General features: G+C 32.7%; 1 protein-coding gene across 4 annotated transcripts in view; it reads right to left on the bottom strand.

Moving 5' to 3' along the window:
- LOC145263057 (uncharacterized) overlaps positions 1–25,433 on the bottom strand; it is a 1,096,083-nt gene that overhangs the window by 324,988 nt on the left and 745,662 nt on the right. For 2 of the 4 annotated variants that reach the window (XM_080119900.1, XM_080119901.1), the window contains exon 4: positions 21,885–22,037. The exons of the other annotated variants lie outside the window; for them this stretch is intronic. In XM_080119900.1, coding sequence (XP_079976026.1) covers positions 21,885–22,037 — 153 coding nt within the window. The remainder of the gene's footprint in view (positions 1–21,884; positions 22,038–25,433) is intronic. 4 annotated transcript variants of the gene reach the window in all.

The raw sequence follows: 25,433 nt of genomic DNA on the forward strand, positions 1-25,433 counted from the left end.
AAAAATTCATAAAACAAAATATATTTATTTGAAAAATAATATGTGTAAAAATTTCATAAAACAAAATATATTTATTTGAAAAATAATATGTGTAAAAAATTCATAAAACAAAATATATTTATTTGAAAAAAAATATGTGTAAAAAATTCATAAAACAAAATATATTTATTTGAAAAAAAATATGTGTAAAAATTTCATAAAACTAATAAATATTATAAAAAAATTAGTTTATTTGGAAAAAAATATGTGTAAAAAATTCATAAAACAAAATATATTTATTTGAAAAAAAATATGTGTAAAAAATTCATAAAACTAATAAATATTAAAAAAATTAGTTCACGAATATTCATATTTATTGCATTTAATTACAATATAGAAATGAAACAAACAATAAATCGTGGAATGTAATTGGGCAGGGTCACCAAATTGACTAACACCATCTATTTCCTATAATGTGTCATGATGTAGACAAAAAGCAATGGCTCAAATAAGTCAATGTGCATGACTGTCGACTGAAGTACATTCAGAGCTGTACTTTTTTGCACAGAAATCCAGGACAACTGGAACTAATGTTGAGATAAGTGGAGAGCACATACAGCACCTGATATTTCCAAATGGTCACCCATTTTAGTACTGGTTGGGGTTAGGGTTAGGGTTAGGGTTAGGATCAACGTTGCTTAATTTTAGCATAACTAGTGTGTCTAGATGACAGAAGAGATCTAAAAAAAAAAAAAATGAAAAAAATTATCTAATGTAGTATTAGCCCTGGGTGAGCAAACTTCCTCCAAAGAAGGAAATTTACAGGGAATATCGAATTTAGAAGAGGTCCTCAGTGGTCGTTATAATGTTAACACAAATCACACGTGTCTAAGATAGTCGCAAGGAAAGAAACCAAAGGAAACAAATTCGACTCACCTTTTTTTTTTCAGTTTTAACAAACGCCATTTGTTACTGGTACTTTCCAATCAACGCATTGCATATTGTTTTAAAAGTCTCTTAGTTCACCATGTATTTGACAAAATCCTGCCATACTGACACATGCTTAAAAGTCTCTCACCGTATCTGGTCACATTTTCATCTCATGCCAGCACCCACTTTTTTCTCCTCTTCATCAAATGTTGCATTTTTTCTCTTTTCATTCTCTGCTTCCACTGTGACGTCACTTTGCACACTGGCCACGTTATTTGCATATGTGTCCAGCGGCTGCTACTGTTGTAGTTACAAGCTCGTAAATGGTACTGTTGCACTCAGACGCATCTATACTTTGATCATGAGTAGATAAAATACAATGTATTGCATTCCCAAATGGTCACCCATCTAATAGTATCCAGACACATCATTGCTTAATTTCTGTTATCTAATTAGAACTACCACTTCGATGTGATTATGCCGTAAAAACACATGATTAGATTTTGTTTTGTAATTAAATGAAAAACCTGCAATGATAAAGAAGTCATTACCTTCATATGCAACGTTAATGCCATATGTATATTTATAAGCCGTCTATAGACGAAAGTTTTTCTTTTCTCTTTTATTTCTTGATTCCATCACCCAACAGGATCGACAGAGATGTCGTCGCTTGTGTAAGTCACGTTTGGCTTTACTTTCGCCAGATTATTAATACTACTATTACTAATACTATTACTACTACTATGACTACGACTTATAATGATATGTTTAAAATAGTATCTTGGAAAAAATTCTCAACGCGAATGACTTCTTATAAAAACGCTGTACGAGTAGTTTATGTTGGTTGTTAAACATACATTAAACTGATGATGATGATGATGATGATGATGATGAGTTATCACACTTAAATTTAAAATAATATTTTCATTACTCAAACCGAGCCGGTAATACTTATGTGGTTATAGCCCTTGGAAGGCTATACCAGCTTACACCAGAGGAAAAAGTCTACAAGGAATATCAATTTCGCAAGCAGTCACATGTATATGCATGGGAAGATGACGTACAGTGTCTAGTATTCCTAAATGGTCACCCATCTGGTAGTGATGAGGCTCATCGTTTCTTAACTTTGGTGATCTAATGGTAACTGGCGTTTCGATGTGATACGACATCTTAAAAGCACATGATTAGATGTTTGCTTTGTAATTAAGTGAAAAAACCCAAATGGTAAAAGAAAATGGAGACAAATGAAGGAAATTGACTTACAAAAAGAAGAGTTCTATTCAAGAAATGTAACTCTTGCTTAATTCACACCTTTGCAAGTTGGGGTTTAATATTATTACAAAAGATTATCGGATAACATATAAGGAATGCCAAATTTAATTAAGTCTTTCAATTTAAGAGTAAAGAGAAATGAGATAAGAAGAAGAAAGGAAAAATCTGATGACGAGAGGGAGGAAGAGGGAGAGAAGCACCAAAAGAAAGTGAGTGAGAGTAAAAGAGTTAGAGGGGGGGGGAGAGAGAGAAAGAAAGATAGAGAGGTGAAATATAAAAGTAGAAAAAGAAAGAAAAGACGAAGAACTGGTAAATATACAGGGTGGAATGATAAAATTGTCGCCCTAGAAAAGACGACGATTCCATTTCTGTTTGATAAAAAACGTTTTTTTTTGTTTTGTTGCAGATTATATACTAGTTGGCCAGTTATGTACGAATCCCAAAAGCGATAGGAGCCTTCTATCATGTCTGAAAGTGAGATCGGAGATGCGCCGCCATACAACTCATGCTCTCTACTGGTCCAAGTATTGATAACAGGACCATTGCCAGCACCTTCAAAATGCATTGCTGGATTGCCACAAATAACAGGGACGTGACCAGGATGATGAAAACAAAGTTTCCGCCTACTGTTATGGTCTTTGGTGTGGTTTCAAGTGAGAACCACATTATGCCACCTCACATCTTTGAAGTTGGTTTGAAAGTCAACCCCAAAGTGTACCTGGATGTGCTGAAGAGTGTGGTGATCCTCTGGTGCAATCAGGTGCTGCTGGCAGACCCTGGGTGTGGCAGCAAAACTCGGTGCTGGCCAACAAGTTCAAAGAGACCCAGGCTTGGCTTCAGAAAAACGATTTTGTACCCTTCTCTCACTGCCCACCCCCATCCTTTCCTCCCCGATCTGAACTACTTTGTTTGGTCACAGATCGAGAACATCACTAACATGACCTCCCACAAAACCAAACCCAACCTGATCGCCACCATTCGCCGAGTATTTGCTAATCTCTCACCAGCGCTTGTGGATAAGGTATGTTCCCAGTTCTGGACCCGTATCAAGGCGGTGATTGAGGCTGAAGGCGGCTACATTGAATAGATGTCAGCTCTACTACATAATCAAGTTACCTGAATTGATTTTTTTCAATAAAAGTTTTAAAATAAAGCTGTAGTGTTGTTTTCTTTAGGGCGACAATTTTACCGTTCCGCCAATGTAAAACTAGAAAAGAATACAAAAGAAAGGAAAATAGGAAGAAGAGGGAGAGAGGGAGGAGGGGGGAAGATATAAAAGGTATACAAACTGTAAAGAAGAGAAAAAAGAGAAAAAGATGAAAGATAATGGAAGAAAAGAACAAAAATAAAATAAAAAAATGGAAATAAAACAACTTAAGAAAAAAAAAAGGGGGAGAAACAGATGAAAGAAAGGGAGAAAAGAGGATAAAAGAAGTGGATGAAGAAGAAATAGGAGGATGAGCTGAGGAGAAGAAAGACTAAAGAAAAAAGTGGAGGAGATAGCAAGAGAGAAAGGAGGAGGAGATGGCAAGAAAGAAAAAAGAGGAGATGGCAAAAGAAGAGGAGGGGAGAGTAAAAGAGAAAGGAGGAGGAGATGGCAAGAGAGAAGGGAAGAAGAGATAGCAAAAGAGAAAGGAGGAGGAGATGGCAAGAAGGTGAAGCAAACGAGAAAGGAACAGAGGATGGCAAGAGAGAAAGGAGGAGAAGATGGCAAAAGAAGAGGAGGGGACAGTAAAAGAGAAAGGAGGAGGATATGGCAACAAGAGAAAGGAGGAGGAGATAGCAAAAGAGAAAGGAAGAGGAGATGGCAAAAAAGGAAGGAGGAGGAGATGGCAAAAAGAGAAAAAAGGAGATCGAAAAAGAGAAAGAAGGAGATTAAAGGAGAGAGAGAGAGAGAGAGAGAGAGAGAGAGAGAGAGAGAGAGAGAGAGAGATGTAAGATGACAAGAAAGAATATCAACAGAAAAGAAAAATAAATTAATGGAGAAAGAAACAAATGATGGAAATGTAAAATAATAGAACTAAACTGAAATTGCAACGTCAGAAAACAATAATTTGCATGATTAACATAAAAAAAAATGTAATTTAGGAGTTTAATATGATTTTAAGTGTTTAAAACTGAAACTTATTTAATTTCAATTCTTTGTAATTAAATGAAATTTCCTAAAATTGTATCTTGTTTCATTTATTTGAAATATTGAAACTCCATTTCTGAAGCGACGAGTTACTTCCGGTCGAACGATCCCCTCGTAATATAACTATGTTTTTCTTCAATTAAAATTAAATATGTACAGTAAGTTATGAAAGTATATATGGCAATTAAGCTACACAAAATTTTCTGCATTTCATCTTTGCAAACACTCGTAAGACTGGAGGATAAAACGTGAAAAATTCTGTGCAGTTTAATTGCCATAAGTATACTTTCATAATTTACTAGCTAGCTCTATTTCCATATTGAGCACCGTTTAAATAAATACTGAAAATGAATACATAACATTTATATCTCCTCCTTATAAAATTTTATGTGAATACATGAAATACTAAATATATATATATATATATATATATATATATATTTGTAGTCATCGATGTACAGTCCTGTTTCGCTGTATCACAACTCATCAGTGCCGCTAGACTAGCACCTCTCCCAAGCCAAGTATTGAACTTAGAACCATCGCGTTGACAATCAGCAGTTCTACCTATCGACCCATGGGAGCGGCGCCCGTAAATTATCTCACCAAATGTATATTTAAACAAACATTTGTCCACCACTTTTAAAGTGCTCTAACCACTTTTACAGTGCTCTAACCACTTTTAAAGTGCTCTAACCACTTTTACAGTGCTCTAACCGCTTGTTTATAAACAAACAGTGAGCGTCAAAGAAATACTTCATTTCTATCGTCAACTTGATAATGCAATACATCTGAACTGTAAAGAAAATTTTTTAGTCCATTGTATTTCAAAACTTAATGCTTCTCATCAAAAGTGAAAAGAAAAGCAAGGTTATATATGAAGAAAAAAACTGGCCTAAGAACATTAGCCTAGAAAGAAAAAAGAAAAATATGCTATAAGCATACAGAGGCTGAACAGGTAGTAAAGAATATAAGAAAACAAAAGAAATATACGAAATAAGAAGGAAAAATAAATAGGGAAAAAATTATATAAGATAAAATTTTAATAGAGAAGAATAAAAATAAAGATACAATAAAAATATACATTGGAAATAATTTTGTATAAATATTATCATGCATTATATATATATATATATATATATATATATATATATATATATATATATATATATATATATATATAACAACAAACAGTTAATAAAACATGTTAAAAACACTTTGAAAAAGAGTTAAAAACATAATAAATCTGAAAAGGAAACACTTAATAAGTGGATAGTCCTTAATCCGCGGAGTTTTGAAGAAATACTTTCCTTCTCATCAGAGGGTAGGAATTAGCAAAATGCGGGATCGGATTTTGCTTGCAAAAGTATTCGATGAAACTACAAGTAAGTCAAAGATCTTACTTGATAACAAAAAATGAAGCAGAGGGAATATGGTGAAAAAAAAAGGTTATTTCACGTGAATGGATAGTCTGGTGAAAGGTAAAGTATCCAATGACGGTAAAATCCAAAAGTGTAAATCCAAGAAGGTTAGTTAAATTTCCATTCGCACAAGTAAAATCCAAGGAAATCGCGTAATGTGGTCCAAAATAATCCAAAAAGCCGAAATCCGTGCGTGGAATAATTTTATTTTATATATATATATATATATATATATATATATATATATATATATATATATATATTATTTACTATAATAATTATTAAATACCTACAGACACTAGTGTTTCATCCTTTCGGGAATCCTCAGTGTAGGGTGTCACGATTAACGTCAGTCGAGAGATTCGAACCCCGGCAACAGAAGTCATGTCTGGCTTCATTAGCAAGGACCCGAACCACTAGGCTACCGTAAACCGCGAGATATACAGTTGAAATTAAACATTTATTCTCATTAAATACATTTAGCGTCAGTCAGAGTGATCTTATCATTATATGACGCTCCATGTATATATATATATATATATATAACGGCATAAGCACGTTGACACACTGATTTTCGCCAGATCACCGACATTAAGCAACGAGGAGGCTGGTCAGTACTAGATGGGTGACCATTTAGGAACGCTAGGCATTGTATGCACAGCGCTGAGACATACAAATTTCCAGGTCTGTACCAGGAGACGCGTTTAATTCACTGGGAGAGATGCACTCCAATCTTAGTTAAGATATGTATCTATGAGAAAAGAAGGACGATGTAAAGTCAGATGTCTATTGTATGCTTTATTTTGTAGCAGCCATTGCACCGAAAAAGATTAGCAGTTTTGCCAAAAACGCGGTTGGTTCTACACAAAGTCTTCACCACTATAAACAAATCATCTGTGTGCATTTGTTGCTGTGGTGGAGCTCATTTGTTAAAATCGATGGTAGAGTCCATCACATACACACACACCCATGAAGTTATGAAAATATATATGGCAATTAAGCTACACAGAATATTCCACGTTTCATCCTCGTGACAAATTCACACGAGGATGAAACGCGGAATATTCTATGTAGCTTAATTGCTATATATATTTTCATAACTTACTACCTAGCTCTACTCATCTATTGAGCACTGTTGAAGTAAATACTGAAAATCTATGCATAAATTATATCTTCTTATATTAATTTATGTGATTAAATGAAATAATATATATATATACATAAAATTATTTACTAGAGAGAGAGAAAGAGAGAGAGAGAGAGGAAAAGAAGGAACAAACTGAGCTATGTGTTCATCAACGTTTCGTATTCATTTCGAGAATTCCTCTGAATGAATGAAATTAAGAAAAACAAACAAACAGTATATATATTTGAAAATATATTTCTGATGAAATGTATGACCCTGTTCATTTCAGAAGTGGAAAGAGTCGTTGGAAATTCAAAAAAGGGGACCTTAGCGTTGTGAAAGAGAGGAAGATTTTTTATAAAGTCGTATAGCCGTTAATATATTTAAAAAAAAAACATATGGTGCATTCATATTCTTTCTGGAACAAATATATGTCCGTTATAATTCAAATATGGATCTGTAACTGAAATGAAATGAGTTTATTTTTGTTATGTAATTTATTGACTGATAATTTATATTAATTATTAGAGGTGCTGTTTTCCATACACTATTCCTTGCCAAAATTGCCATCAGGTAAATTAGAGAAAAGGCTCGATGAACATAAAAGAAACATAACAAACTGCAATTCTTTGAATGCATTATTCTCTCATTCATTGAAGCATAATCACACTTTTAACTTCAAACAAGCAAAAATTAGTTAAATGTTTTACAAATAACCACGACAGAGACTACTTGAATCAGCGCTTATCGCAAATTCAAGCACAATTAAACAACGTGGAGGTTTCTATAATGCATCGCCATTAATAAGTAAACTTTTATTAAAAGAACATATTTTAATTTTAGACACAGGTTAACTCTTTCTTCGCGTTGAGTGAAATTTGAAAATTGGATAAACCTACCCAGACTTTCAAATCACGTGCGACCCCGCGTAATTATCCGACTACAGTAAAAAAACACAGCTAACATCAAGTGGACTTAACTTAAAATTCTTCCATTCAACATCATGAACAAGAATAAGAATATATATATACTGCAAACACTTGTACCTCCCCGACAAACCCGACAAGCTACTAAGTCTCATCCCTTTACAGTAGAGATCCCTAGGTGCAAGAAAGCCTTTTACTCCAATAGTTTCTTCCCCAGAACTGCGGGTCTTTGGAACTCCCTTCCGGGATTCTGCTTTCCCAACTGCACTGATATGCAGAAGTTCAAGTGTAATGTTAACAAACATCTTTCTACTCATCTCCCTTCATAATTACCCCGCTAATTAAGTCCCTGATAGTAGCCCCCTGCTTCAAAGTGGCACTGTGCCTTGTTTGGGGTGAAAATTGAATAATATATATATATATATATATATATATATATATTGAAAAAGGAGTGTATATCTCCGAAATATATATCTCTCTTTAAAAATAAACATCCGTTTATTTAATAAAGTTTTTAAAAAAATCGCGTTGTTATTTGGCGTTATATATATATATATATATATATATATATATATATATATATATATATATATATATATATATATATATATATATGCGTGTCCTATGCCGCCATTTAAAAAGACTTTGCAATATGAGTGCAACAACAACAAGGAAAAACTATCCTAAAGTACTAACTGCCCTCACATCACGTTCATTAATTATGAAAAAGTTTCGAGTCATCTCATGTTGAATAGCTTTGTCCTAATTGGTCAAAAATTGTTAGATTATCGCGGCTGCTCCGTGGGGGATATTGGTGGCTTGATGGGCAACGTCCCGCTTGTTGGACGTGGCATGCCACCAGCAAATGTGATAAAAGCCCTTTTAGGTTTATGGCTTCTTGCCAGGCAGAAATACACACCATTTTTATTTTTTTATTTATTAATCTCACAAACAAATTCGGCAACTCCAGATACATAAGTTACGCATGCGCAGCGGTTTTATCCGCCAATATCCGACAGCCATTTTGAAATGATTTACGAGACAAAAAAATCTGTGTTCTTTCGAAAAAACCTGCCAGCAATATTTCATAATGTTTAAATTTAAACACACACAGCTCTTCCTCAGCATGTCAAAACATTTTTCAAATCAAGTTCCAAATAAAGACGTATACATCCACGTATTATCGTTGTTTGGAAGCAGCATTTAGTTTTACGATCAATCATCTCTATCTTTGTTTATATGTGTGTGTGTGTTCGTTCCCTATGGACTCAAAAACGTCTGGGCTGGTTTTTATGAAATTTCACACGAACGTATTATATGGGATTGTCAGTGTTCTTAGATATGTTTTGTATTGGAATGTCTTTGATAAGTATCGACGATTAATAATCGAAATAATCCAATGAAAAAAGGAACAGGCGATTTTAACCAAAGTTAACACCTTACACAGCCTAACATCACAAGTACATTTGAAAAGTGTTATTACCACACTAGCTGAAAGACCTGAAACATAAAATCAACGGTAGGTTATTTGATATGACAGGGACGCGTTTGAAATAAATGTTTCTGTTTAAAGCACAATTGAACCATTAAACTTGACAGTTGCATTTTAAACTTTAATTCAAGGCATTATATATAAAAAATCTAATTTTATAAAATCAACAGTAGGTTCTCTACAGTGCAATGTAGACCACAATATATTGCAGACTAGGTCAGTGCGGGAAGGCAAGTGAAGTTTCCTCCCAGTGGACCCCAATGGGTCCCTAACTAGAGCAGGCAATCTATTGATTTGATTAGAAATGGAGGATTTTACCGATTTCGATGACAATAAAAATATGAGAGTATGACACATTCGTTCATCGTCATCATTCAATCCCGGGCAACGTAAGGTCTCCCTGCTAGTAAAATTATGAATGCTGGTTTTCCACAGAATGTTGTTTTTATGCTTATGTTCACCGCCAACCAGGCACATCGCCACTTGGAACCACGTTTAAGAGAGATGAACAAGATCTTGAGTTACATTTTAAATTCTACATGTCAGTACAGTCAGGGAAACAAGTTACAGGAAGGGAATTCCAAAGTCTAGCTGTTCGAGGGAATAAACAATTACAGTAGAAGGCGTTCTGGTAATTAGAGATCTCTATTGTGAATGGATGTGATTTTGTTGTAAACGAGTTTGTCAGGGATATGTACACCGAGGGGGCATAAGTGCAATGAGTTCATCAGAACATACTCCATTAAAATACTTGTAAAACAAAGACAGGGATGCAACATTGCGATAATGGGGCAGGAGTTGGAGTTGACAGTGCTGGATTTATTATATCAGAGACTATCCAAGAGGGAGAGACTACGGTAGATGCACCCCGTCAGATGTGGCAACAATACTCCATGCATGACCAAGTGGTGGTTTTGTAGAGGTACAGGATACTCTCAGGTGTGAGTAATCTTTTAGCACAATAGGGGAAACCCACTTTCTTTGCAGCAACCTTTGCAATGTCCTCAATATATTTGTTCCAGTTCATATAGTCTGTGAATGTTAAGCCAAGGAGTTTAAAGGAAGAATTCTCAGGTAGGATGTTATTTGTCATGGATATCGGCAGTTGGAGAGGCATCTTATAATTATTAAAAGAAAAGCAGCATCCAATTACGGATCCATTCTATTACTGTCTGGAAGCCATTTTTTAAGTATTCAGCCATTGTCTGAGATTTGTGTACATCCGTTCTTCCCTCGTGCATGTTATAGAGCAGTGTATCATCAGCAAATATACCCATCTCGGACACAACATTATCAGGGACGTCATTAATGAATATCAGGAATGATAGTGGCCCAAGGATCAACCCCTGAGGCACCCCCGCATTAACGTTATGCTGCTTGGATGTACGTCATCAATGAGAACCTAAATGGTCCTATTGTCTAAGAAGGATCTAATTATATTTAGTGTACGTCCAGTTATGTCGTACAATTTAATTTTCATTGGCAGCCCTTCATGCCAGACTTTGTCAAAGGTTTTGGATATATCAAAGGCTCCCCTTTAAGAATACATAAGGATGGGGACTGTCTGGGAAGTATAAACTAAGAGGCAGGTTTAGCAAATAGAGCCAGAGGTGGCTTCATGGCTGGATTCGAATCTTTTGACTGACAGGAATTGTCATCCTACACTGATGATAGCATAAGCATGCAACACTAGTCTCAGTAGGTATAAAAATAATCGTTATTTGATTATATATAGATATCTCCCTTTGTTAGACATGTGTTCAACTATTAAGTGTGCGTATTAGAGTTATTATAAAAATGAACAAATTCCACAGAAATTTTCTTGTTTTAAATCTATCATTATTATTGTTATTGTTATTGTTATTTTTATTATTATTATTATTATTATTATTATTATTGTTGTTATTATTATTATTTTATTATAAGTATTTATTATTATTTTATTATTATTTTTATTATTTATATTATTATTTACATCATTATTTATATTATTATTATTTTTTGTTATTATTCATATTATAATTTTATTATGTTTATTATTATTTTTATTATTTATATTCTTATTAGTAGTAGTAGTATTTATATTATTAGTTGTATTATTATCATTTATATAATTATTTATATTATTATTATTTTTATTGTTGTTATTATTGTTGGTGTTGTTATTATTGTTATTATTTATATTATTATTTATTACTAATGTTATTTATATTATTATTATTAATATTATTATTATTATTATTGTTGTTATTATTATTATTAATAATAATATTTATATTATTATTATTATTATTATTATTGTTGTTGTTATTATTATTATTAATAATATTTATATTATTATTAATAATATTTATATTATTATTATTATTATTATTAATAATAATATTATTATTATTATTATTATTATTAATAATAATATTATTATTATTATTAATAATATTTATATTATTATTATTATTATTAATATTTATATTATTATTATTATTATTATTATTAATATTTATATTATTATTATTATTATTATTATTATTATTAATATTTATATTATTGTTATTATTATTATTATTATAATTATTATTGTTATTATTATTATTATTATTATTCAAACTTGTTAACACAGAGCTTGTCTTCATACTCAGTATTATTTATTTATTTTTAAAACTAAAAAAGTTTGTTTTGTTCTAGCAAAGAAGTACCCAACATTATTTGGAAGGAATGAGATCCGCAGATCTAAACAAAACCAATTCTTTAACCCGAACTCCTACTATATTGGCTACAATATTGTATTCTATGGCAAGTGAAGTTGTCAAGACTGTCAATGTGCATCAATATCAAAGTTGCTTAGGATCGGGGTTTATTATCAGTCATTTGCAAAGTTTCCCAACTCAAAAATAAAGACAATAACAATGTAGATATATTAGAGCTTGGAAACTGAGAAGAATATCCGGAAGCATTGAGTGACGCGATGCCACGCAGCCAGATATGAGTCCGACACATTTGATGGAGGTTGATTACAAGCAACGGAATATATGAATGCCGTTCACATCTCAAGGTCATACGCCCCTTCTCCTCCTCCTTCTTCTTTAGCTGGAAGATGTTCATCCAGGAATATGGAAAAAAAAAAGGGATTTCTATCTAAAAACAAGCTTTATGAACTTAGTGGATCCATTTTCCTTTACTATGAGTTCCTATTTACAATGCCTCCCCACGGGACAGAGTTAGACACAGGGTCGTTTTTTTACTTGGAGAAAAGGAACAAAAATAAAAATTGTCTCCGTCGTGGAGGATTTCTCCTCCACTGACAGAGAACAAGAAATTGAAGTGCAGCATCTGAAGAACAGATACTACACTTTGATCTTATCCCGAACTATGAGTTGCTTCTGCCGGGATCAACGGCACAGGGACGCTTCAGAGAGGCACAATTTGTTTTAATTCCTAATATAGGAATATCACACATTACGTTATTTCCTCACTAACGTTCAAGCTGCAACTACTGTCACTTCAAATCTTTCTACGTCACATGATTAAATTAGCTAATCAGCTGTCTGGTTTGTATTACAATGCACAGAAGTAGGAAGAAGTTGTCAACACACACACACACACACATATATATATATATATATATATATATATATATATATAACAAGTAAATGTTATCAAAGGCAAGATAAGTTACTTTTCCACCTAACTGGATAAGATTTTAGTGTTTTTATTTAATGTAAAATGTTTATTCGCTTCAAAGAACAAGTAATATTGAACGCTACCACGGAGAACTAGAAAAAATGGTTGCGATGACCCTTTACATCTTTGAAGTCTCGATAATTACTTTAAAATAAGAAATAGAACAAAATGGTGGTAGAAACCCACCCAATAAATGTCATGATAACATTTATTGGGTGGGTTTCAACCACCATTTTGTTTTATTTCTTATTTTGAAGTGATTATCTTATTATTTTTCTTAGTGATTATATTATATTTATTTCTTATTTTGAAGTAACTTATCTTGCCTTTGATATTTATTTGTTATGTATTTTTATAGTCTTCTTTTTCCTTACGGTGACGTCATTTCGCTCATATATAGCCGGCCGCACTATGTTACATAACAACCAATGAATGTGCAAGTAGAAATATATATATATATATATATATATATATATATATATGCATATATATATATGACTACTTCATTTAATCACATAAATTAATATACGAAAGTATAATTTTATGCGTAAACTTTAAGTATTTACTTTAACAGTGCTCAATGAATAGGTAGAGCTAGGTAGTAAGTTATAAAAATATATATGGTAATTAAGCTACACAGAATATTCCGCGTTTCATCCAAGCTCAGATTCGTCAGGCTTATGTGAAGAGTTGTGTTTTTTTGTTTTTTTTTTGTTTTTTACACGGTGGTCACCACTTATCAAGGCCCGGAAGCCACTGCAAGTACAGTACGTTAGTGTGGAGATTTGATGAAGTGTTTACTTAAGGGGGCGGTTCATTAGGAATTTGTTAACGTTGGACTTGAAGGCATCCAAGTTGTAGTCAGGTGGGAAACAGGCAGATGGAACAGAGTTTCACAGGCGTGCAGTTCTAAGAAAGAAGCTTTGTTCATGGAATCCACGTTTTGATTTAGGCACAGATAAAGAGTGGGGGAAATTTTTCGCAGTGGATTCAGCTAGACGGGTGTTTTTTGTGAAAGATTGGCGAGGGGGGACCAGAGATTGGAGTTCAGACGAGCACCTGCCATGGAAATAACGATAAAACAAGGATAGGCTCGCAACGTCTCTTCTGTGGGAGAGAGGTTGCAGGGTAGAGAAAAGGGCATCCCCCACTAAGCCACGAAGTCTATTTTGTACTCTATCAAGGCAGGATAGGCTGTTTTTAGCAGCTCCTGCCCAGATGTGACAGCAGTACTCCATCGTTGGACGTACTTGGCTTTTATACAGATAGAGAATTGCATCAGTAGTGAGATATCTTCTGGAGCAGAAGAAGGATCCCACCATCTGAGTAGAAGGATCCCACCATCTTTCATGAGACCTTTGCAACAGACTTGATGTACATGTTCCATTTCAGATCAGGAGTAAAGGTCAAACCCAGAAGCTTGTCAAAACACGGGGCCTCTCCCAGACGAGAGCCATCCATCCCAATTGATGCCAGATGGGGATCAGAGCGTTGATGATGTAAGGATAGGAGTTTGGTTTTAGATGCATTAAAGGTAACCAGCCATGTCTTCCCCCACTGAACCACGCGCTCGAGATCAGAGGAGAGAGAATCAGAGAGAACTTTGTCATTTATAGCCTTTGATGTGTTGCCGTAGATGGTCGTGTCATCAGCATAGATGTCAACGAATGATTTAAGTATGTGTTTAGGGAGGTCATTGATGCAGATCAGGAAGAGAGTTGGGCCCAGGATTGATCCTTGAGGGACTCCAGCATTAATACTGCAGGCCTCTGATTTTTGTCCATCGACTACTACTCTTATGATTGTCTCGTGTTTTTATATATATGCACATTCTATTGAGTTTTTAGTTAGCCAATCAGCTTTCTAGTTTCCACTGCTTCCTATGCATAAATTATCATACACACACACCTATATATATATATATATATATATATATATATATATATATGAACTAACACAATAGGAAAACACATTAAACTACACCTAGGTTTAAAATAGGTCAAATCACTAGATATCTACGCTTCCTTCTAAAAAAAAACACACACAAAGGAAAGGATGAACCCAAGGTCAGCTGAGCCTTTGTCCTGTAAGTGCCTGCCCATTAGCTGATTACGAAGGGTGCGGTGGAAACTAAGACTCTGATTGGTTAACTAAAAACTCAATAGAATGTGCATATATAAAAACACGTGACAACCACAACTCTTCGCATAATATATATATACATATATATATATAGATATATATATATAACTACTTAATTTACTCACATAAAATTAATATACGAAAGTATAGATTTATGCGTAAACTTTAAGTATTTACTTCAAAAGTGCTCAATACGTAGGTAGAGCTAGTTAGTAAGTTATAAAATATATATGGCGATTAAGCTACACTGAATATTCCGCGTTTCATCCACTCTAGGACTCTTCAGGCTTACGCATAAGCCTGAAGAGTCCTAGAGTTGTTGAAACGCGGAATATTCAGTGTAGCTTAATCGCCATATATATTTTATAAATTTATATATATATATATATATATATATATATATATATATAAACGTTTGCCTTTAAAAACCTATCAATAGAAAACTACTTTTAAGAAGTGTAATCATTTTTATATTTTTTCATTATTATTCAAAATGCGAGAGCTTGTTATATCTTACACGTTATTTAAAGATGCCATACAAGATGTGGTAACGCCTGGAGATATTTAAAGAGTTACACATTGGAAACCCAAGATTATGAGAAACACGAATTAGCATCCCAATTCAGAGAAAATGAAAAGCCAGTAAGAACCGGTTTCGTTGCCAAATTTGGCAGAGAAAAGAAAAGGATGATGACAATAGAAACCATGGAAGCAGCTAATCCTTCCATTCAACTTCTATTTCTTTCTAAGCGAAAGTTTTGGCACTGAAGATTTTGGTGAGGTCGGCTGGAAGCCATCAAGACTAAAAGAAATTATCTTTTCTTAAAGCCAAGAATACTGTTTATAAGAAAAACATGCATGATACAAACTGAAATTCTTCCTAATAAAAGCTGTTGTGTATCATTATAGTTAACTAGCAGACAGCCCGGCGTTGCCCGGTCGTAAAATATGCATGGATATTATATTTAATTCATACAGAAACTGAGACATGTGCATGCGGGTATTATGTTTTTTTTTTCTAAACAGTTAACTTCTTGTAAGTGGAAAGAAACACACTCGAGAGCTGAGATCAAAACCAAAATCTAAAGACAGTGAATCAAGTACGATAACCATTAGACTAGCTTGACATGATCTTTAAAAAATGCTTTCAAACCTACTTATTCTTAACATAAGAAATCTGTCATGTGAACGATTCATGCATGCGCAATCGTAAAGCAGTTGACAAACAGATAAAAATCCGATGTCCCCCTCCCCAGGTACTAATTTTTCCATTTGGACTCTTTAGCAGCCCTTTTCCCGGATGAAACCAATTAAAAAGTTTTCCCAATTGAACGCCTACCCAGTAATGGCTGACGGAACGAGAGCATGCCACCCCTATGGATGAAATTACCGAGTTCGACATGATACACTTGTAGTAGGTCGGAGGTTATATCGACTGTCAGAAATAATAGATAAAATGGGATTCCTGATTGGTTGATATTATAACTTCCGCCGAAAGACAGGGATTGCACGTTTGGTGGGAATTTTAACTTCTAGTCATTTTCTAACAACTTTTTGAATCGACTGGCAGCTAATTTATGGATCTTTTATTTTGAACTTGATTATAGTTCGCTTGAATCGTCTAATCGACAATAGGATTGACGAAGAAATATGAACTCTCTGAGGTTAGTGGGAGTTATACGCCTTTATAAAATATTATTATACCGCCTAAAATTATTATTCAATTCAATGAAAATCGTAAAATCGATAATTAATTATCAAACTGTATTTTTTACTCATGTATTTTTCCTGAACTGTCCAAGATTCGAACTTGGCTCCAACTAATATGTGGACAAACGACATCACAATTTGACATGTATTGCCAGCGAAATTAATTCACTTTCAATAAACCAGAATGGAGGAAACATTCATGAGGTAAGTCTTTTTTTTTATCTCGGAATATTTCTGGTAAAAAGGGCAATAGCTGTGTTAGTTAATTCTCACATAGTTATTTTGCTAAATCAAACATTATAATTTTTTTAGCAGTTATTTTGTTAAAATCAGAAATTATAATTTTTTAGCAGTTATTTTGCTAAATCAGAAATTATAATTTTTAGCAATCATTTTGCTGAATCAGAAATTATAATTTTTTAGCAGTTATTTTGCTGAATCAGAAATTATAATTTTTTTAGCAGTTATTTTGCTAAATCAGAAATTATAATTTTTTAGCACTTATTTTGGTGAATCAGAAATTATAATTTTTAGCAGCTATTTTGCTGAATCAGAGATTATAATATTTTTAGCAGTTATATTGTTAAAATCAGAAATTATAATGTTTTTAGTAGTTATTTTGCTGAATCAGAAATTATAATATTTTTAGCAGTTATATCGTTAAAATCAGAAATTATAATGTTTTTAGCAGTTATTTTGCTAAATCAGAAATTATAATTTTTTTGGCAGTTATTTTGCTAAATCAAGATTTATAATTTTTTTAGCAGTTATTTATGCTAAATGATAATTATATGAAAAAATTGCGGCCTTTTGCTAAATCAAATGTATAATGCATTTTGCTAAATAAATGATATCCAATTTCTTTATTTTTTTACTCGATAAGATTATACGATTCCTTGATAATTTTATTACAAGATAAATTATTATTCTTTTTTTTTTTCAATATTATTGTATAAAAAAATTCTTAATGTGAAAAGAATTTAAAAAATAATGATTATTACATTAGAGTCGTTCGCTGATATTTTTTCTCTTCCTATTTGTGTTTCTGTCGTGTTCTGATGAGAATTAATTAATTAATCTATTGTGTTTCTGGCAAAAACAGCAATAGCTGTGTCAGTTAATTCTGACCAAAACGTTGTGCAAATAACACTCAAGATGAGAGCAGTAGTTCGAATGAAATCTTTCTGGTGGAATTTATTCTTGATGTTTATTTCATACGAGGAGAAAGTTAGACACAAGGTCAGTGTCTAGTACCTTTGCACCCCTCCCCCATGTAGAGTCAGAAAAATTGGAACGAAGTAAATATTAAAAAAAAAAGGCCACATCGATTTCGAAAGGTAATGAAATCAATTAGAGATTATGCGTTGCTTTTGTTGACCGTGAACCAAAGAAAAGAAACGAAAAAAAAAAAGTACTGATTGAATTTTGAGACACATCTATTGTCATTACGAGGTGGACATTATAAAAATTGAATAAATGAGCCAGCCACTTTTCTATATATATAAAAAAAAGAACGAGCTAAAAAGAAAGTCGCGTTTTTGTTTTGTTTTGTTTTTTACACCGGTTGCAATTTCCTACAGAATTTTTCTTTTTTTTTGTTTATGAAAAATTACTAAAAAAAAAAGCACCAAAAAACTTGAACTATCTAATTTTCGATAAAGAATGAGCTCGGGAGAATTTTAAAATACAATTGTGCTTGAATAAAAGGTGCTTGCTAAGATATATATAGTCATCGACATACCGTCCTGTTTTGTTGTATCACAACTCATCAGTGCCGCTAGACTAGCATCTCTCCCTAGCCAAGGATTGAACCTAGAACCGTCGTGTTGACAGTCAGCAGTTCTCCCACTTGACCATGAAGGCGACGCCTGTAAATAACTCGTCGGAATGTCTATTTAAATGGACCCCCGCCACCATTTTTATGGTGCTCAAATCGTCTGTTTGTAAACAAACAAAAAGCTTTGCATTTTCAGTCAATTAAGTAGCGGGTGAGATTATTTACGACAGTGCTCTACCCAAAGAGTATATATATATATATATATATATATATATATATATATATATATATATATATATATATATATATCCAAAACTTATGAAAATTCATCAAATAGAACAACTACAATTATGATTTTAGGAAAAAAAAAAAAAAAATTATATCACTATCGTCTTAAATAAAACGTCAGCCATTAAAGTGTCGGAAAGAGAGATAAGTATCCCCCTATATTCGCAATCTTCAATGTTTTTACATCTAGAAAAATGCAACCTTCCATTGGTTTTCTACTCAATGAATTTTCATAATTTTTGGATATATTACTATTTTATGTAATGTATGATTTAATGCATGCTGTAAGAAGGTAACATGAGCGAAATATATCACAAAGACACAAAATGCATGCTGAACAGACCAAGGCTATAGATAGGAGTCAGAAGAAAGAGAGTTCCACAATCCCCCAGTTTTCAGAGAGAAGCTACTGGAATAGGAAGTCGTATTACAATGAGATATTAAAACAGACCAATGAGTCAAATGTGCTGGAACAAAGGAAGCAGACAATTCTGAAGAGCATATGTCGTAACGGTATTTATAGAAAAGATTGAGACTAGCAACATCACGTCTGTGAGAGAGAATGTGCAGAGAAGAAGTAGATGTGGGGGTCAATCAAATTACAGATTCGCTTCTGAGTCTTATTAAGGATCCTCAAATTGGGCAAAGATTTAAGAGCCGAACCATGACAACAATACTCCATACATGACCCGAAAGCAGATTTGTAGAGATAGAGGTGTGAAAAATGTTTAGAATGATAGAGAGAATCAACTTTACGAGAATCATTCGAATTTTCAAGACGAAATGGACAAGAGTTAAGACTTCACAGGATTAAACGAAACCAAGACCGAGATCTGATCAGATGATAAAGATTCTATTGTTGCCATTGCTTTCTCCACCATTTTTCGAGTTAGAATTATTTCCAGACAGACAGCAACGATTACGAGAAGGACCACACGAAGGCTGCCAGCATCCTAAGTGAAAGTGATTTTTGTGGAATGAACTGGATTCGAACTTGAAACACCCAGGTCATTAGTCTGTGTCGTTAACCACTTAACCAATTTGTTAACCAACAACAATGACCTTTTCAGTTATGATATAACCATTTTTTTTTATTGACGTTTCACACCACACAAGGCACAGGGCCACTTAATCATGAGGGCTACTATTTGGGACCAGATTTACATGGATACTATTTATGGAGTTGGGCAGCAAAATGTCTATTCACATTACATTTGAATTTCTGCATGTGAGTACAGGGAAGCAGGGGCCTGGGAGGGAATTCCAAAATGCAGCAATCAGAGGGGAAAAAGCTATTTGAGTAAAATGCTTTTTTTTTTTTCTTTTTTTTTTTTTTTACAAAGTGATCACCACTTATCAAGGCCCGGAAGCCACTCAGGGATAAGGGTTATTGCAAGTACATTACGTTAGTGAGGAGATTTGATGAAGTGTTTAATTAGGGGGGCGGTTCATTAGGAATTTGTTAACATTAGACTTGAAGACATCCAAGTTGTAGTCCGGAGGGAAGCAGGCAGACGGAACAGAGTTCCACAGGCGTGCAGTTCTAAGAAAGAAGCTTTGTTCATGAAATCCGCGTTTTGATTTAGGCACAGATATAGAGTGGGGGAAATTTTTCACAGTGGATTCAGCTAGATGGGTGTTTTTCGTGAAAGATTGGCGAGGGGGGACCAGGGATTGGAGTTCAGACGAGCACCTGCCATGAAAATAACGATAAAACAAGGATAGGCTCGCAACGTCTCTTCTGTGGGAGAGGGGTTGCAGGGTAGAGAAAAGGGCATCCCCCACTAAACCACGAAGTCTATTTTGTACTCTGTCAAGGCATGACAACTAAGGATCTCTACAGAGTAGGGAAGGGGATACTAGTGCTCAGAGTTCGTCAGAGCACTTGCCATTGAAATACTTGTAAAACAGACACAAGCCTGCTATGTTTCAGTGATCGGACACAGGTTGGAGTTTAGTTGATAGTTCAGGACCTATTAGGTTGGCAACTCTTTTTTGAACCCCGTCTAGGAGTGAGAGGCTAGTGGCAGATGCCCCAGCACATATGTGGCAACAATAATCCATGCATGGATGAATCGTGGCCTTGTAGAGATACCGGATACTCTCAAATGTGAGTAATCTTTTAGCAAGGTAAAGAGAGCTCACCTTCCTCACAGCAGCCTTGGCAATTGCTTCCATGTATTTGCTCCAATTCATGTTTTCTGTGAATGTTAACCCTCGGAGCTTGAGGGAAGTACTTTCAGGCAGTGTATCATTAATCATGAAGCATAATCACGTTGACACACCGGTTCCCGCTGGATCACCGAAGTTAAGCAACGTTGAGCCTGGTAAGTACTAAATGGGTGACCATTTGGAACTTCCAGGTGCTGTATGTGCTCTCTGCTTATCTCGGCATTGTTTCCAGTCGTCCTGGACTTCTCCTTGCCACAGGACCCAAACAGTGTCGATTCAGGAGAGGTGTGGTTAGAGATTGCGCAATCCTTGCCTCACAATTACACACGCAACTGCCCCTACAGAGGGTATCCTTTGTCTTTCGAGACTGAACGGAGGCATCGATATGTATATATATATATATATATATATATATATATATATATCACTTCCATATAACAGTGTGGACAAGACATTGCTGTTATAAAATCTTAACTTCGATTTGATGGAAAATATTTTTTGGTTCAGGAATGGACATAAAATTATTAATCATTTTTCAAACCGAATTTTATATCTTGTTGAGGAGACGGGGAATATGCATCCGTTTTTAAATGAAAAGTTGAACGACAAAATTCAACTAGAAAAATCGTATTTCTATAAAATTCTTCACATGTGACCCCCCCCCCTCCCGTAAAAAAGAAATGATAATTTTAAAATTCTTGAATATAAAAAGAAAAAAAAAAAAAGATCTGTTTTGAATGTGACAATTCAAGTCACTTCCCCCTCTCCCCCTCCATCGTTCTGTAAATCAAAAAATCAAAATGCAAAAAAAAGCAAAGGATGAAATGGTAAACTGACCTGTTGAGACTGGAATCAATAATTGCTGCACAGGAAGGGAAGAACCTGTGCTTTGTCCTTGGCTAAGGGGTTGACCAGCGATAAAAAACTGTGGTGTGACTTGTGGCTGTCCAAATAATTGTTGAGGTTGACTAGAGATTGCAGAGATGGTGCCTAAGAAAGAAATAAAAACAATAAAACGGCTTTAATCAGTTTCTTAGAATATCATGCCAGGTTGTGGTGGGACGATTAATCGGAATCGGCAGTAGGAAAAAAAATCGGAACTTTTTTGAGGAATGTGAATCGCTTTCAAAATCATAAAAATGGTGCCTATTTTCTGATACCGAAAACGATTCTTTTGATTAGATTATTTTGTTTAAAGCTTAGTTTTTTTTATTGCTCATATTAATGACAATATGAGAATGAATATTTCTGGATTTTAAACGGCTAGTAAAACTAACACCACAAGTATAATTTTTGGTTTGTGAAAATATATGAACACATTACATAGTTTTTTTTTTTTTTTTTTACAATAATCCGACATCCCAATCTCTATCTATCTATCTATCTATCTATCTATCTATCTATCTATCTACTCTTATATAAAAGTCACTTTGTGTGAGTTCCTTCCTTCCTCATAGGTTCCGAAACGGCTGAGTCTATCTTTTGCAAATTTTACACAAAGGCAATTTATATATCTGGCAGTGTTCTTAGATATGTTTTATCCAGAAATTCATCCGATAAATATCGAAAATCGAAAATATCCGATCTTAAAAGGTCTTTTCTCTCTTATAGATAAAAAATAATTTTTACAGGGTGGGGAGGATATCTTACGTTACACTGACTAAGGGAAATAATAAAATATCAGCAGATCATTTCTTCTTAAAAAAAGATTTACTGTCATCTAGAGATATAGCTCAGTGGTAGGGCATTCGACTACAGAACGAATGATCCCATGTTCAACCCCAAATGTACCTTCCCATTTTATTTTTATTTTTTCTTATTAACGAGGTCAATTTACGATAAAAGAATAAGACCATTTAAAATCGCCGACAATCATTTCTTTGTTTGCATATTTTAAAACTAAACATTAATCAGAATGTAACAGTGCATATGAGCATATGGGAAAATATCAGCAGCAGCAAAGGATGGCTGGCTTGCAAAGAGATTAGCAGCAGCAGCATATACAAATTATGAAGTGTGCACGAGAAGAAAAAGGAAACAAACAGAGAAAAAAGATACCACGTGTTCAAGGGGATAAAAAAAGTTGACATTGAAGAAAATAGACGTGTACAGTCGAAGGTGAGAAATGGCTGGCTATGGCTAGCATGAGGTCAGAGAAGAAAAGTGTACCCCAGGCGAGATGGACGATAGCGAGAGACTTAAGCCGTGTTGAGATGGGAACGTAACGGTAATAAAAACTTTTGTTAAAGAAGAAAAATGCCCGATTGTTTTATTTCTTTCTTTCCAGTTTTATTTCTATGAATTACTGAAGTAAAGTTTTTATGAATTACTGAAGTAAAGTTTTTATGAATTACTGAAGTAAAGTTTTATTTTATGAATTACTGCAGCAAAGTTTTATTTTATGAATTACTGAAGTAAAGTTTTATTTTATGAATTACTGAAGTAAGGTTTTTATGAATTACTGAAGTAAAGTTTTTATGAATTACTGAAGTAAAGTTTTATTTTATGAATTACTGAAGTAAAGTTTTATTTTATGAATTACTGAAGTAAAGTTTTATTTTATGAATTACTGAAGTAAGGTTTTTATGAAGTACTGCAGCAAAGTTTTATTTTATGAATTACTGAAGTAAAGTTTTATTTCTATGAATTACTGAAGTAAGGTTTTTATGAATTACTGCAGCAAAGTTTTATTTTATGAATTACTGAAGTAAAGTTTTATTTTTATGAATTACTGGAGTAAAGTTTTTATGAATTACTGCAGCAAAGTTTTATTTTATGAATTACTGAAGTAAAGTTTTATTTTTATGAATTACTGAAGTAAAGTTTTTATGAATTACTGCAGCAAAGTTTTATTTTATGAATTACTGAAGTAAAGTTTTATTTTATGAATTACTGAAGTAAAGTTTTTATGAATTACTGCAGCAAAGTTTTATTTTATGAATTACTGAAGTAAAGTTTTATTTTATGAATTACTGAAGTAAAGTTTTATTTTATGAATTACTGAAGTAAAGTTTTATTTTATGAATTACTGAAGTAAAGTTTTTATGAATTACTGCAGCAAAGTTTTATTTTATGAATTACTGAAGTAAAGTTTTATTTTTATGAATTACTGGAGTAAAGTTTTTATGAATTACTGCAGCAAAGTTTTATTTTATGAATTACTGAAGTAAAGTTTTATTTTATGAATTACTGAAGTAAAGTTTTACTGAAGTAATTTTTTATGAATTACTGAAGTGAAGTTTTATTTTTTGAATTACTGAAGTAAAGTTTTACTTTTCTTTACTTCAGTAATTCATAAAATAAAACTGCTTCAGCAATTCACTGAAGCAGTTTTTACTGATATAAAGTTATTATTTTTATGAATTACTGAAGTAAAGTTTTATTTTAGGAGTTACTGAAATAAAGTTTTACTTCTATTAAATTAATTACTAAATTAGTTTTGTTTATGAATTACTGAAGTAAAACTTTATCATTATGAATTACTGAAGTGAAGTTTTATTTTATGAATTACTGAAGTAAACATTTATTTTATGAATTACTGAAGTAAACATGTCATCAATGACTGAAGAAAAGTTTTATGTATTATTAAAATTTACTGAAGTAAAGTTTTATGTTTATGAATTACTTAAGTGAAGTTTTAAAGTAATGTTTTACATTTTGAATTACTGAAGTAAAGTTTTATTTTTATAAATTACTGAAGTACAGTTTTTCTTGAGTAAATGCTGAAGTAAAAAAAATTTATGAATTACTGAAGTTAAGTTTAATTTTTATTAAATTAATTACTAAATTAAAGTTTTACTTTTATGAATTACTGAAGTAAAGTTTTATTTTTATGAATTACTGAAGTGAAGTTTTATTTTTATTAAATTAATTACTAAATTAAAGTTTAGTTTATGAATTACTGAAGTAAAGTTTTATTATTACGAATTACTGATGTAAAGTTTTATGTTTATGAATTACTAAATTAAAGTTTTATTTTCCTTAATTAGTGAAGTAAAGGTTCATTCTTCTTAATTACTAAAGTAAAGTTTTATGTTTTTTTTAAATTACTGAAGTAAAGTTTTATGTTTTTGAATTACTGAAATAAAGATTTATTTTTATAAATTACTATATTAAATTTTTTTTATGAATTGCTAAATTAAAGTTTTATTTTATGAATTACTAAATTAAAGTTTTATTTTATGAATTACTAAATTAAAGTTTTATTTTATGAATTACTAAAGTAAAGTTTTATTTTATGAATTACTAAAGTAAAGTTTTTTTTTTATGAATTACTAAAGTAAAGTTTTTTTTTATGAATTACTAAAGTAAAGTTTTATTTTATGAATTACTAAAGTAAAGTTTTATTTTATGAATTACTAAAGTAAAGTTTTATTTTATGAATTA

This window comes from Euprymna scolopes, chromosome 38, assembly GCF_053919585.1.
Source record: "Euprymna scolopes isolate OS-2025 chromosome 38, ASM5391958v1, whole genome shotgun sequence".
Classification (NCBI taxonomy): domain Eukaryota; kingdom Metazoa; phylum Mollusca; class Cephalopoda; order Sepiida; family Sepiolidae; genus Euprymna; species Euprymna scolopes.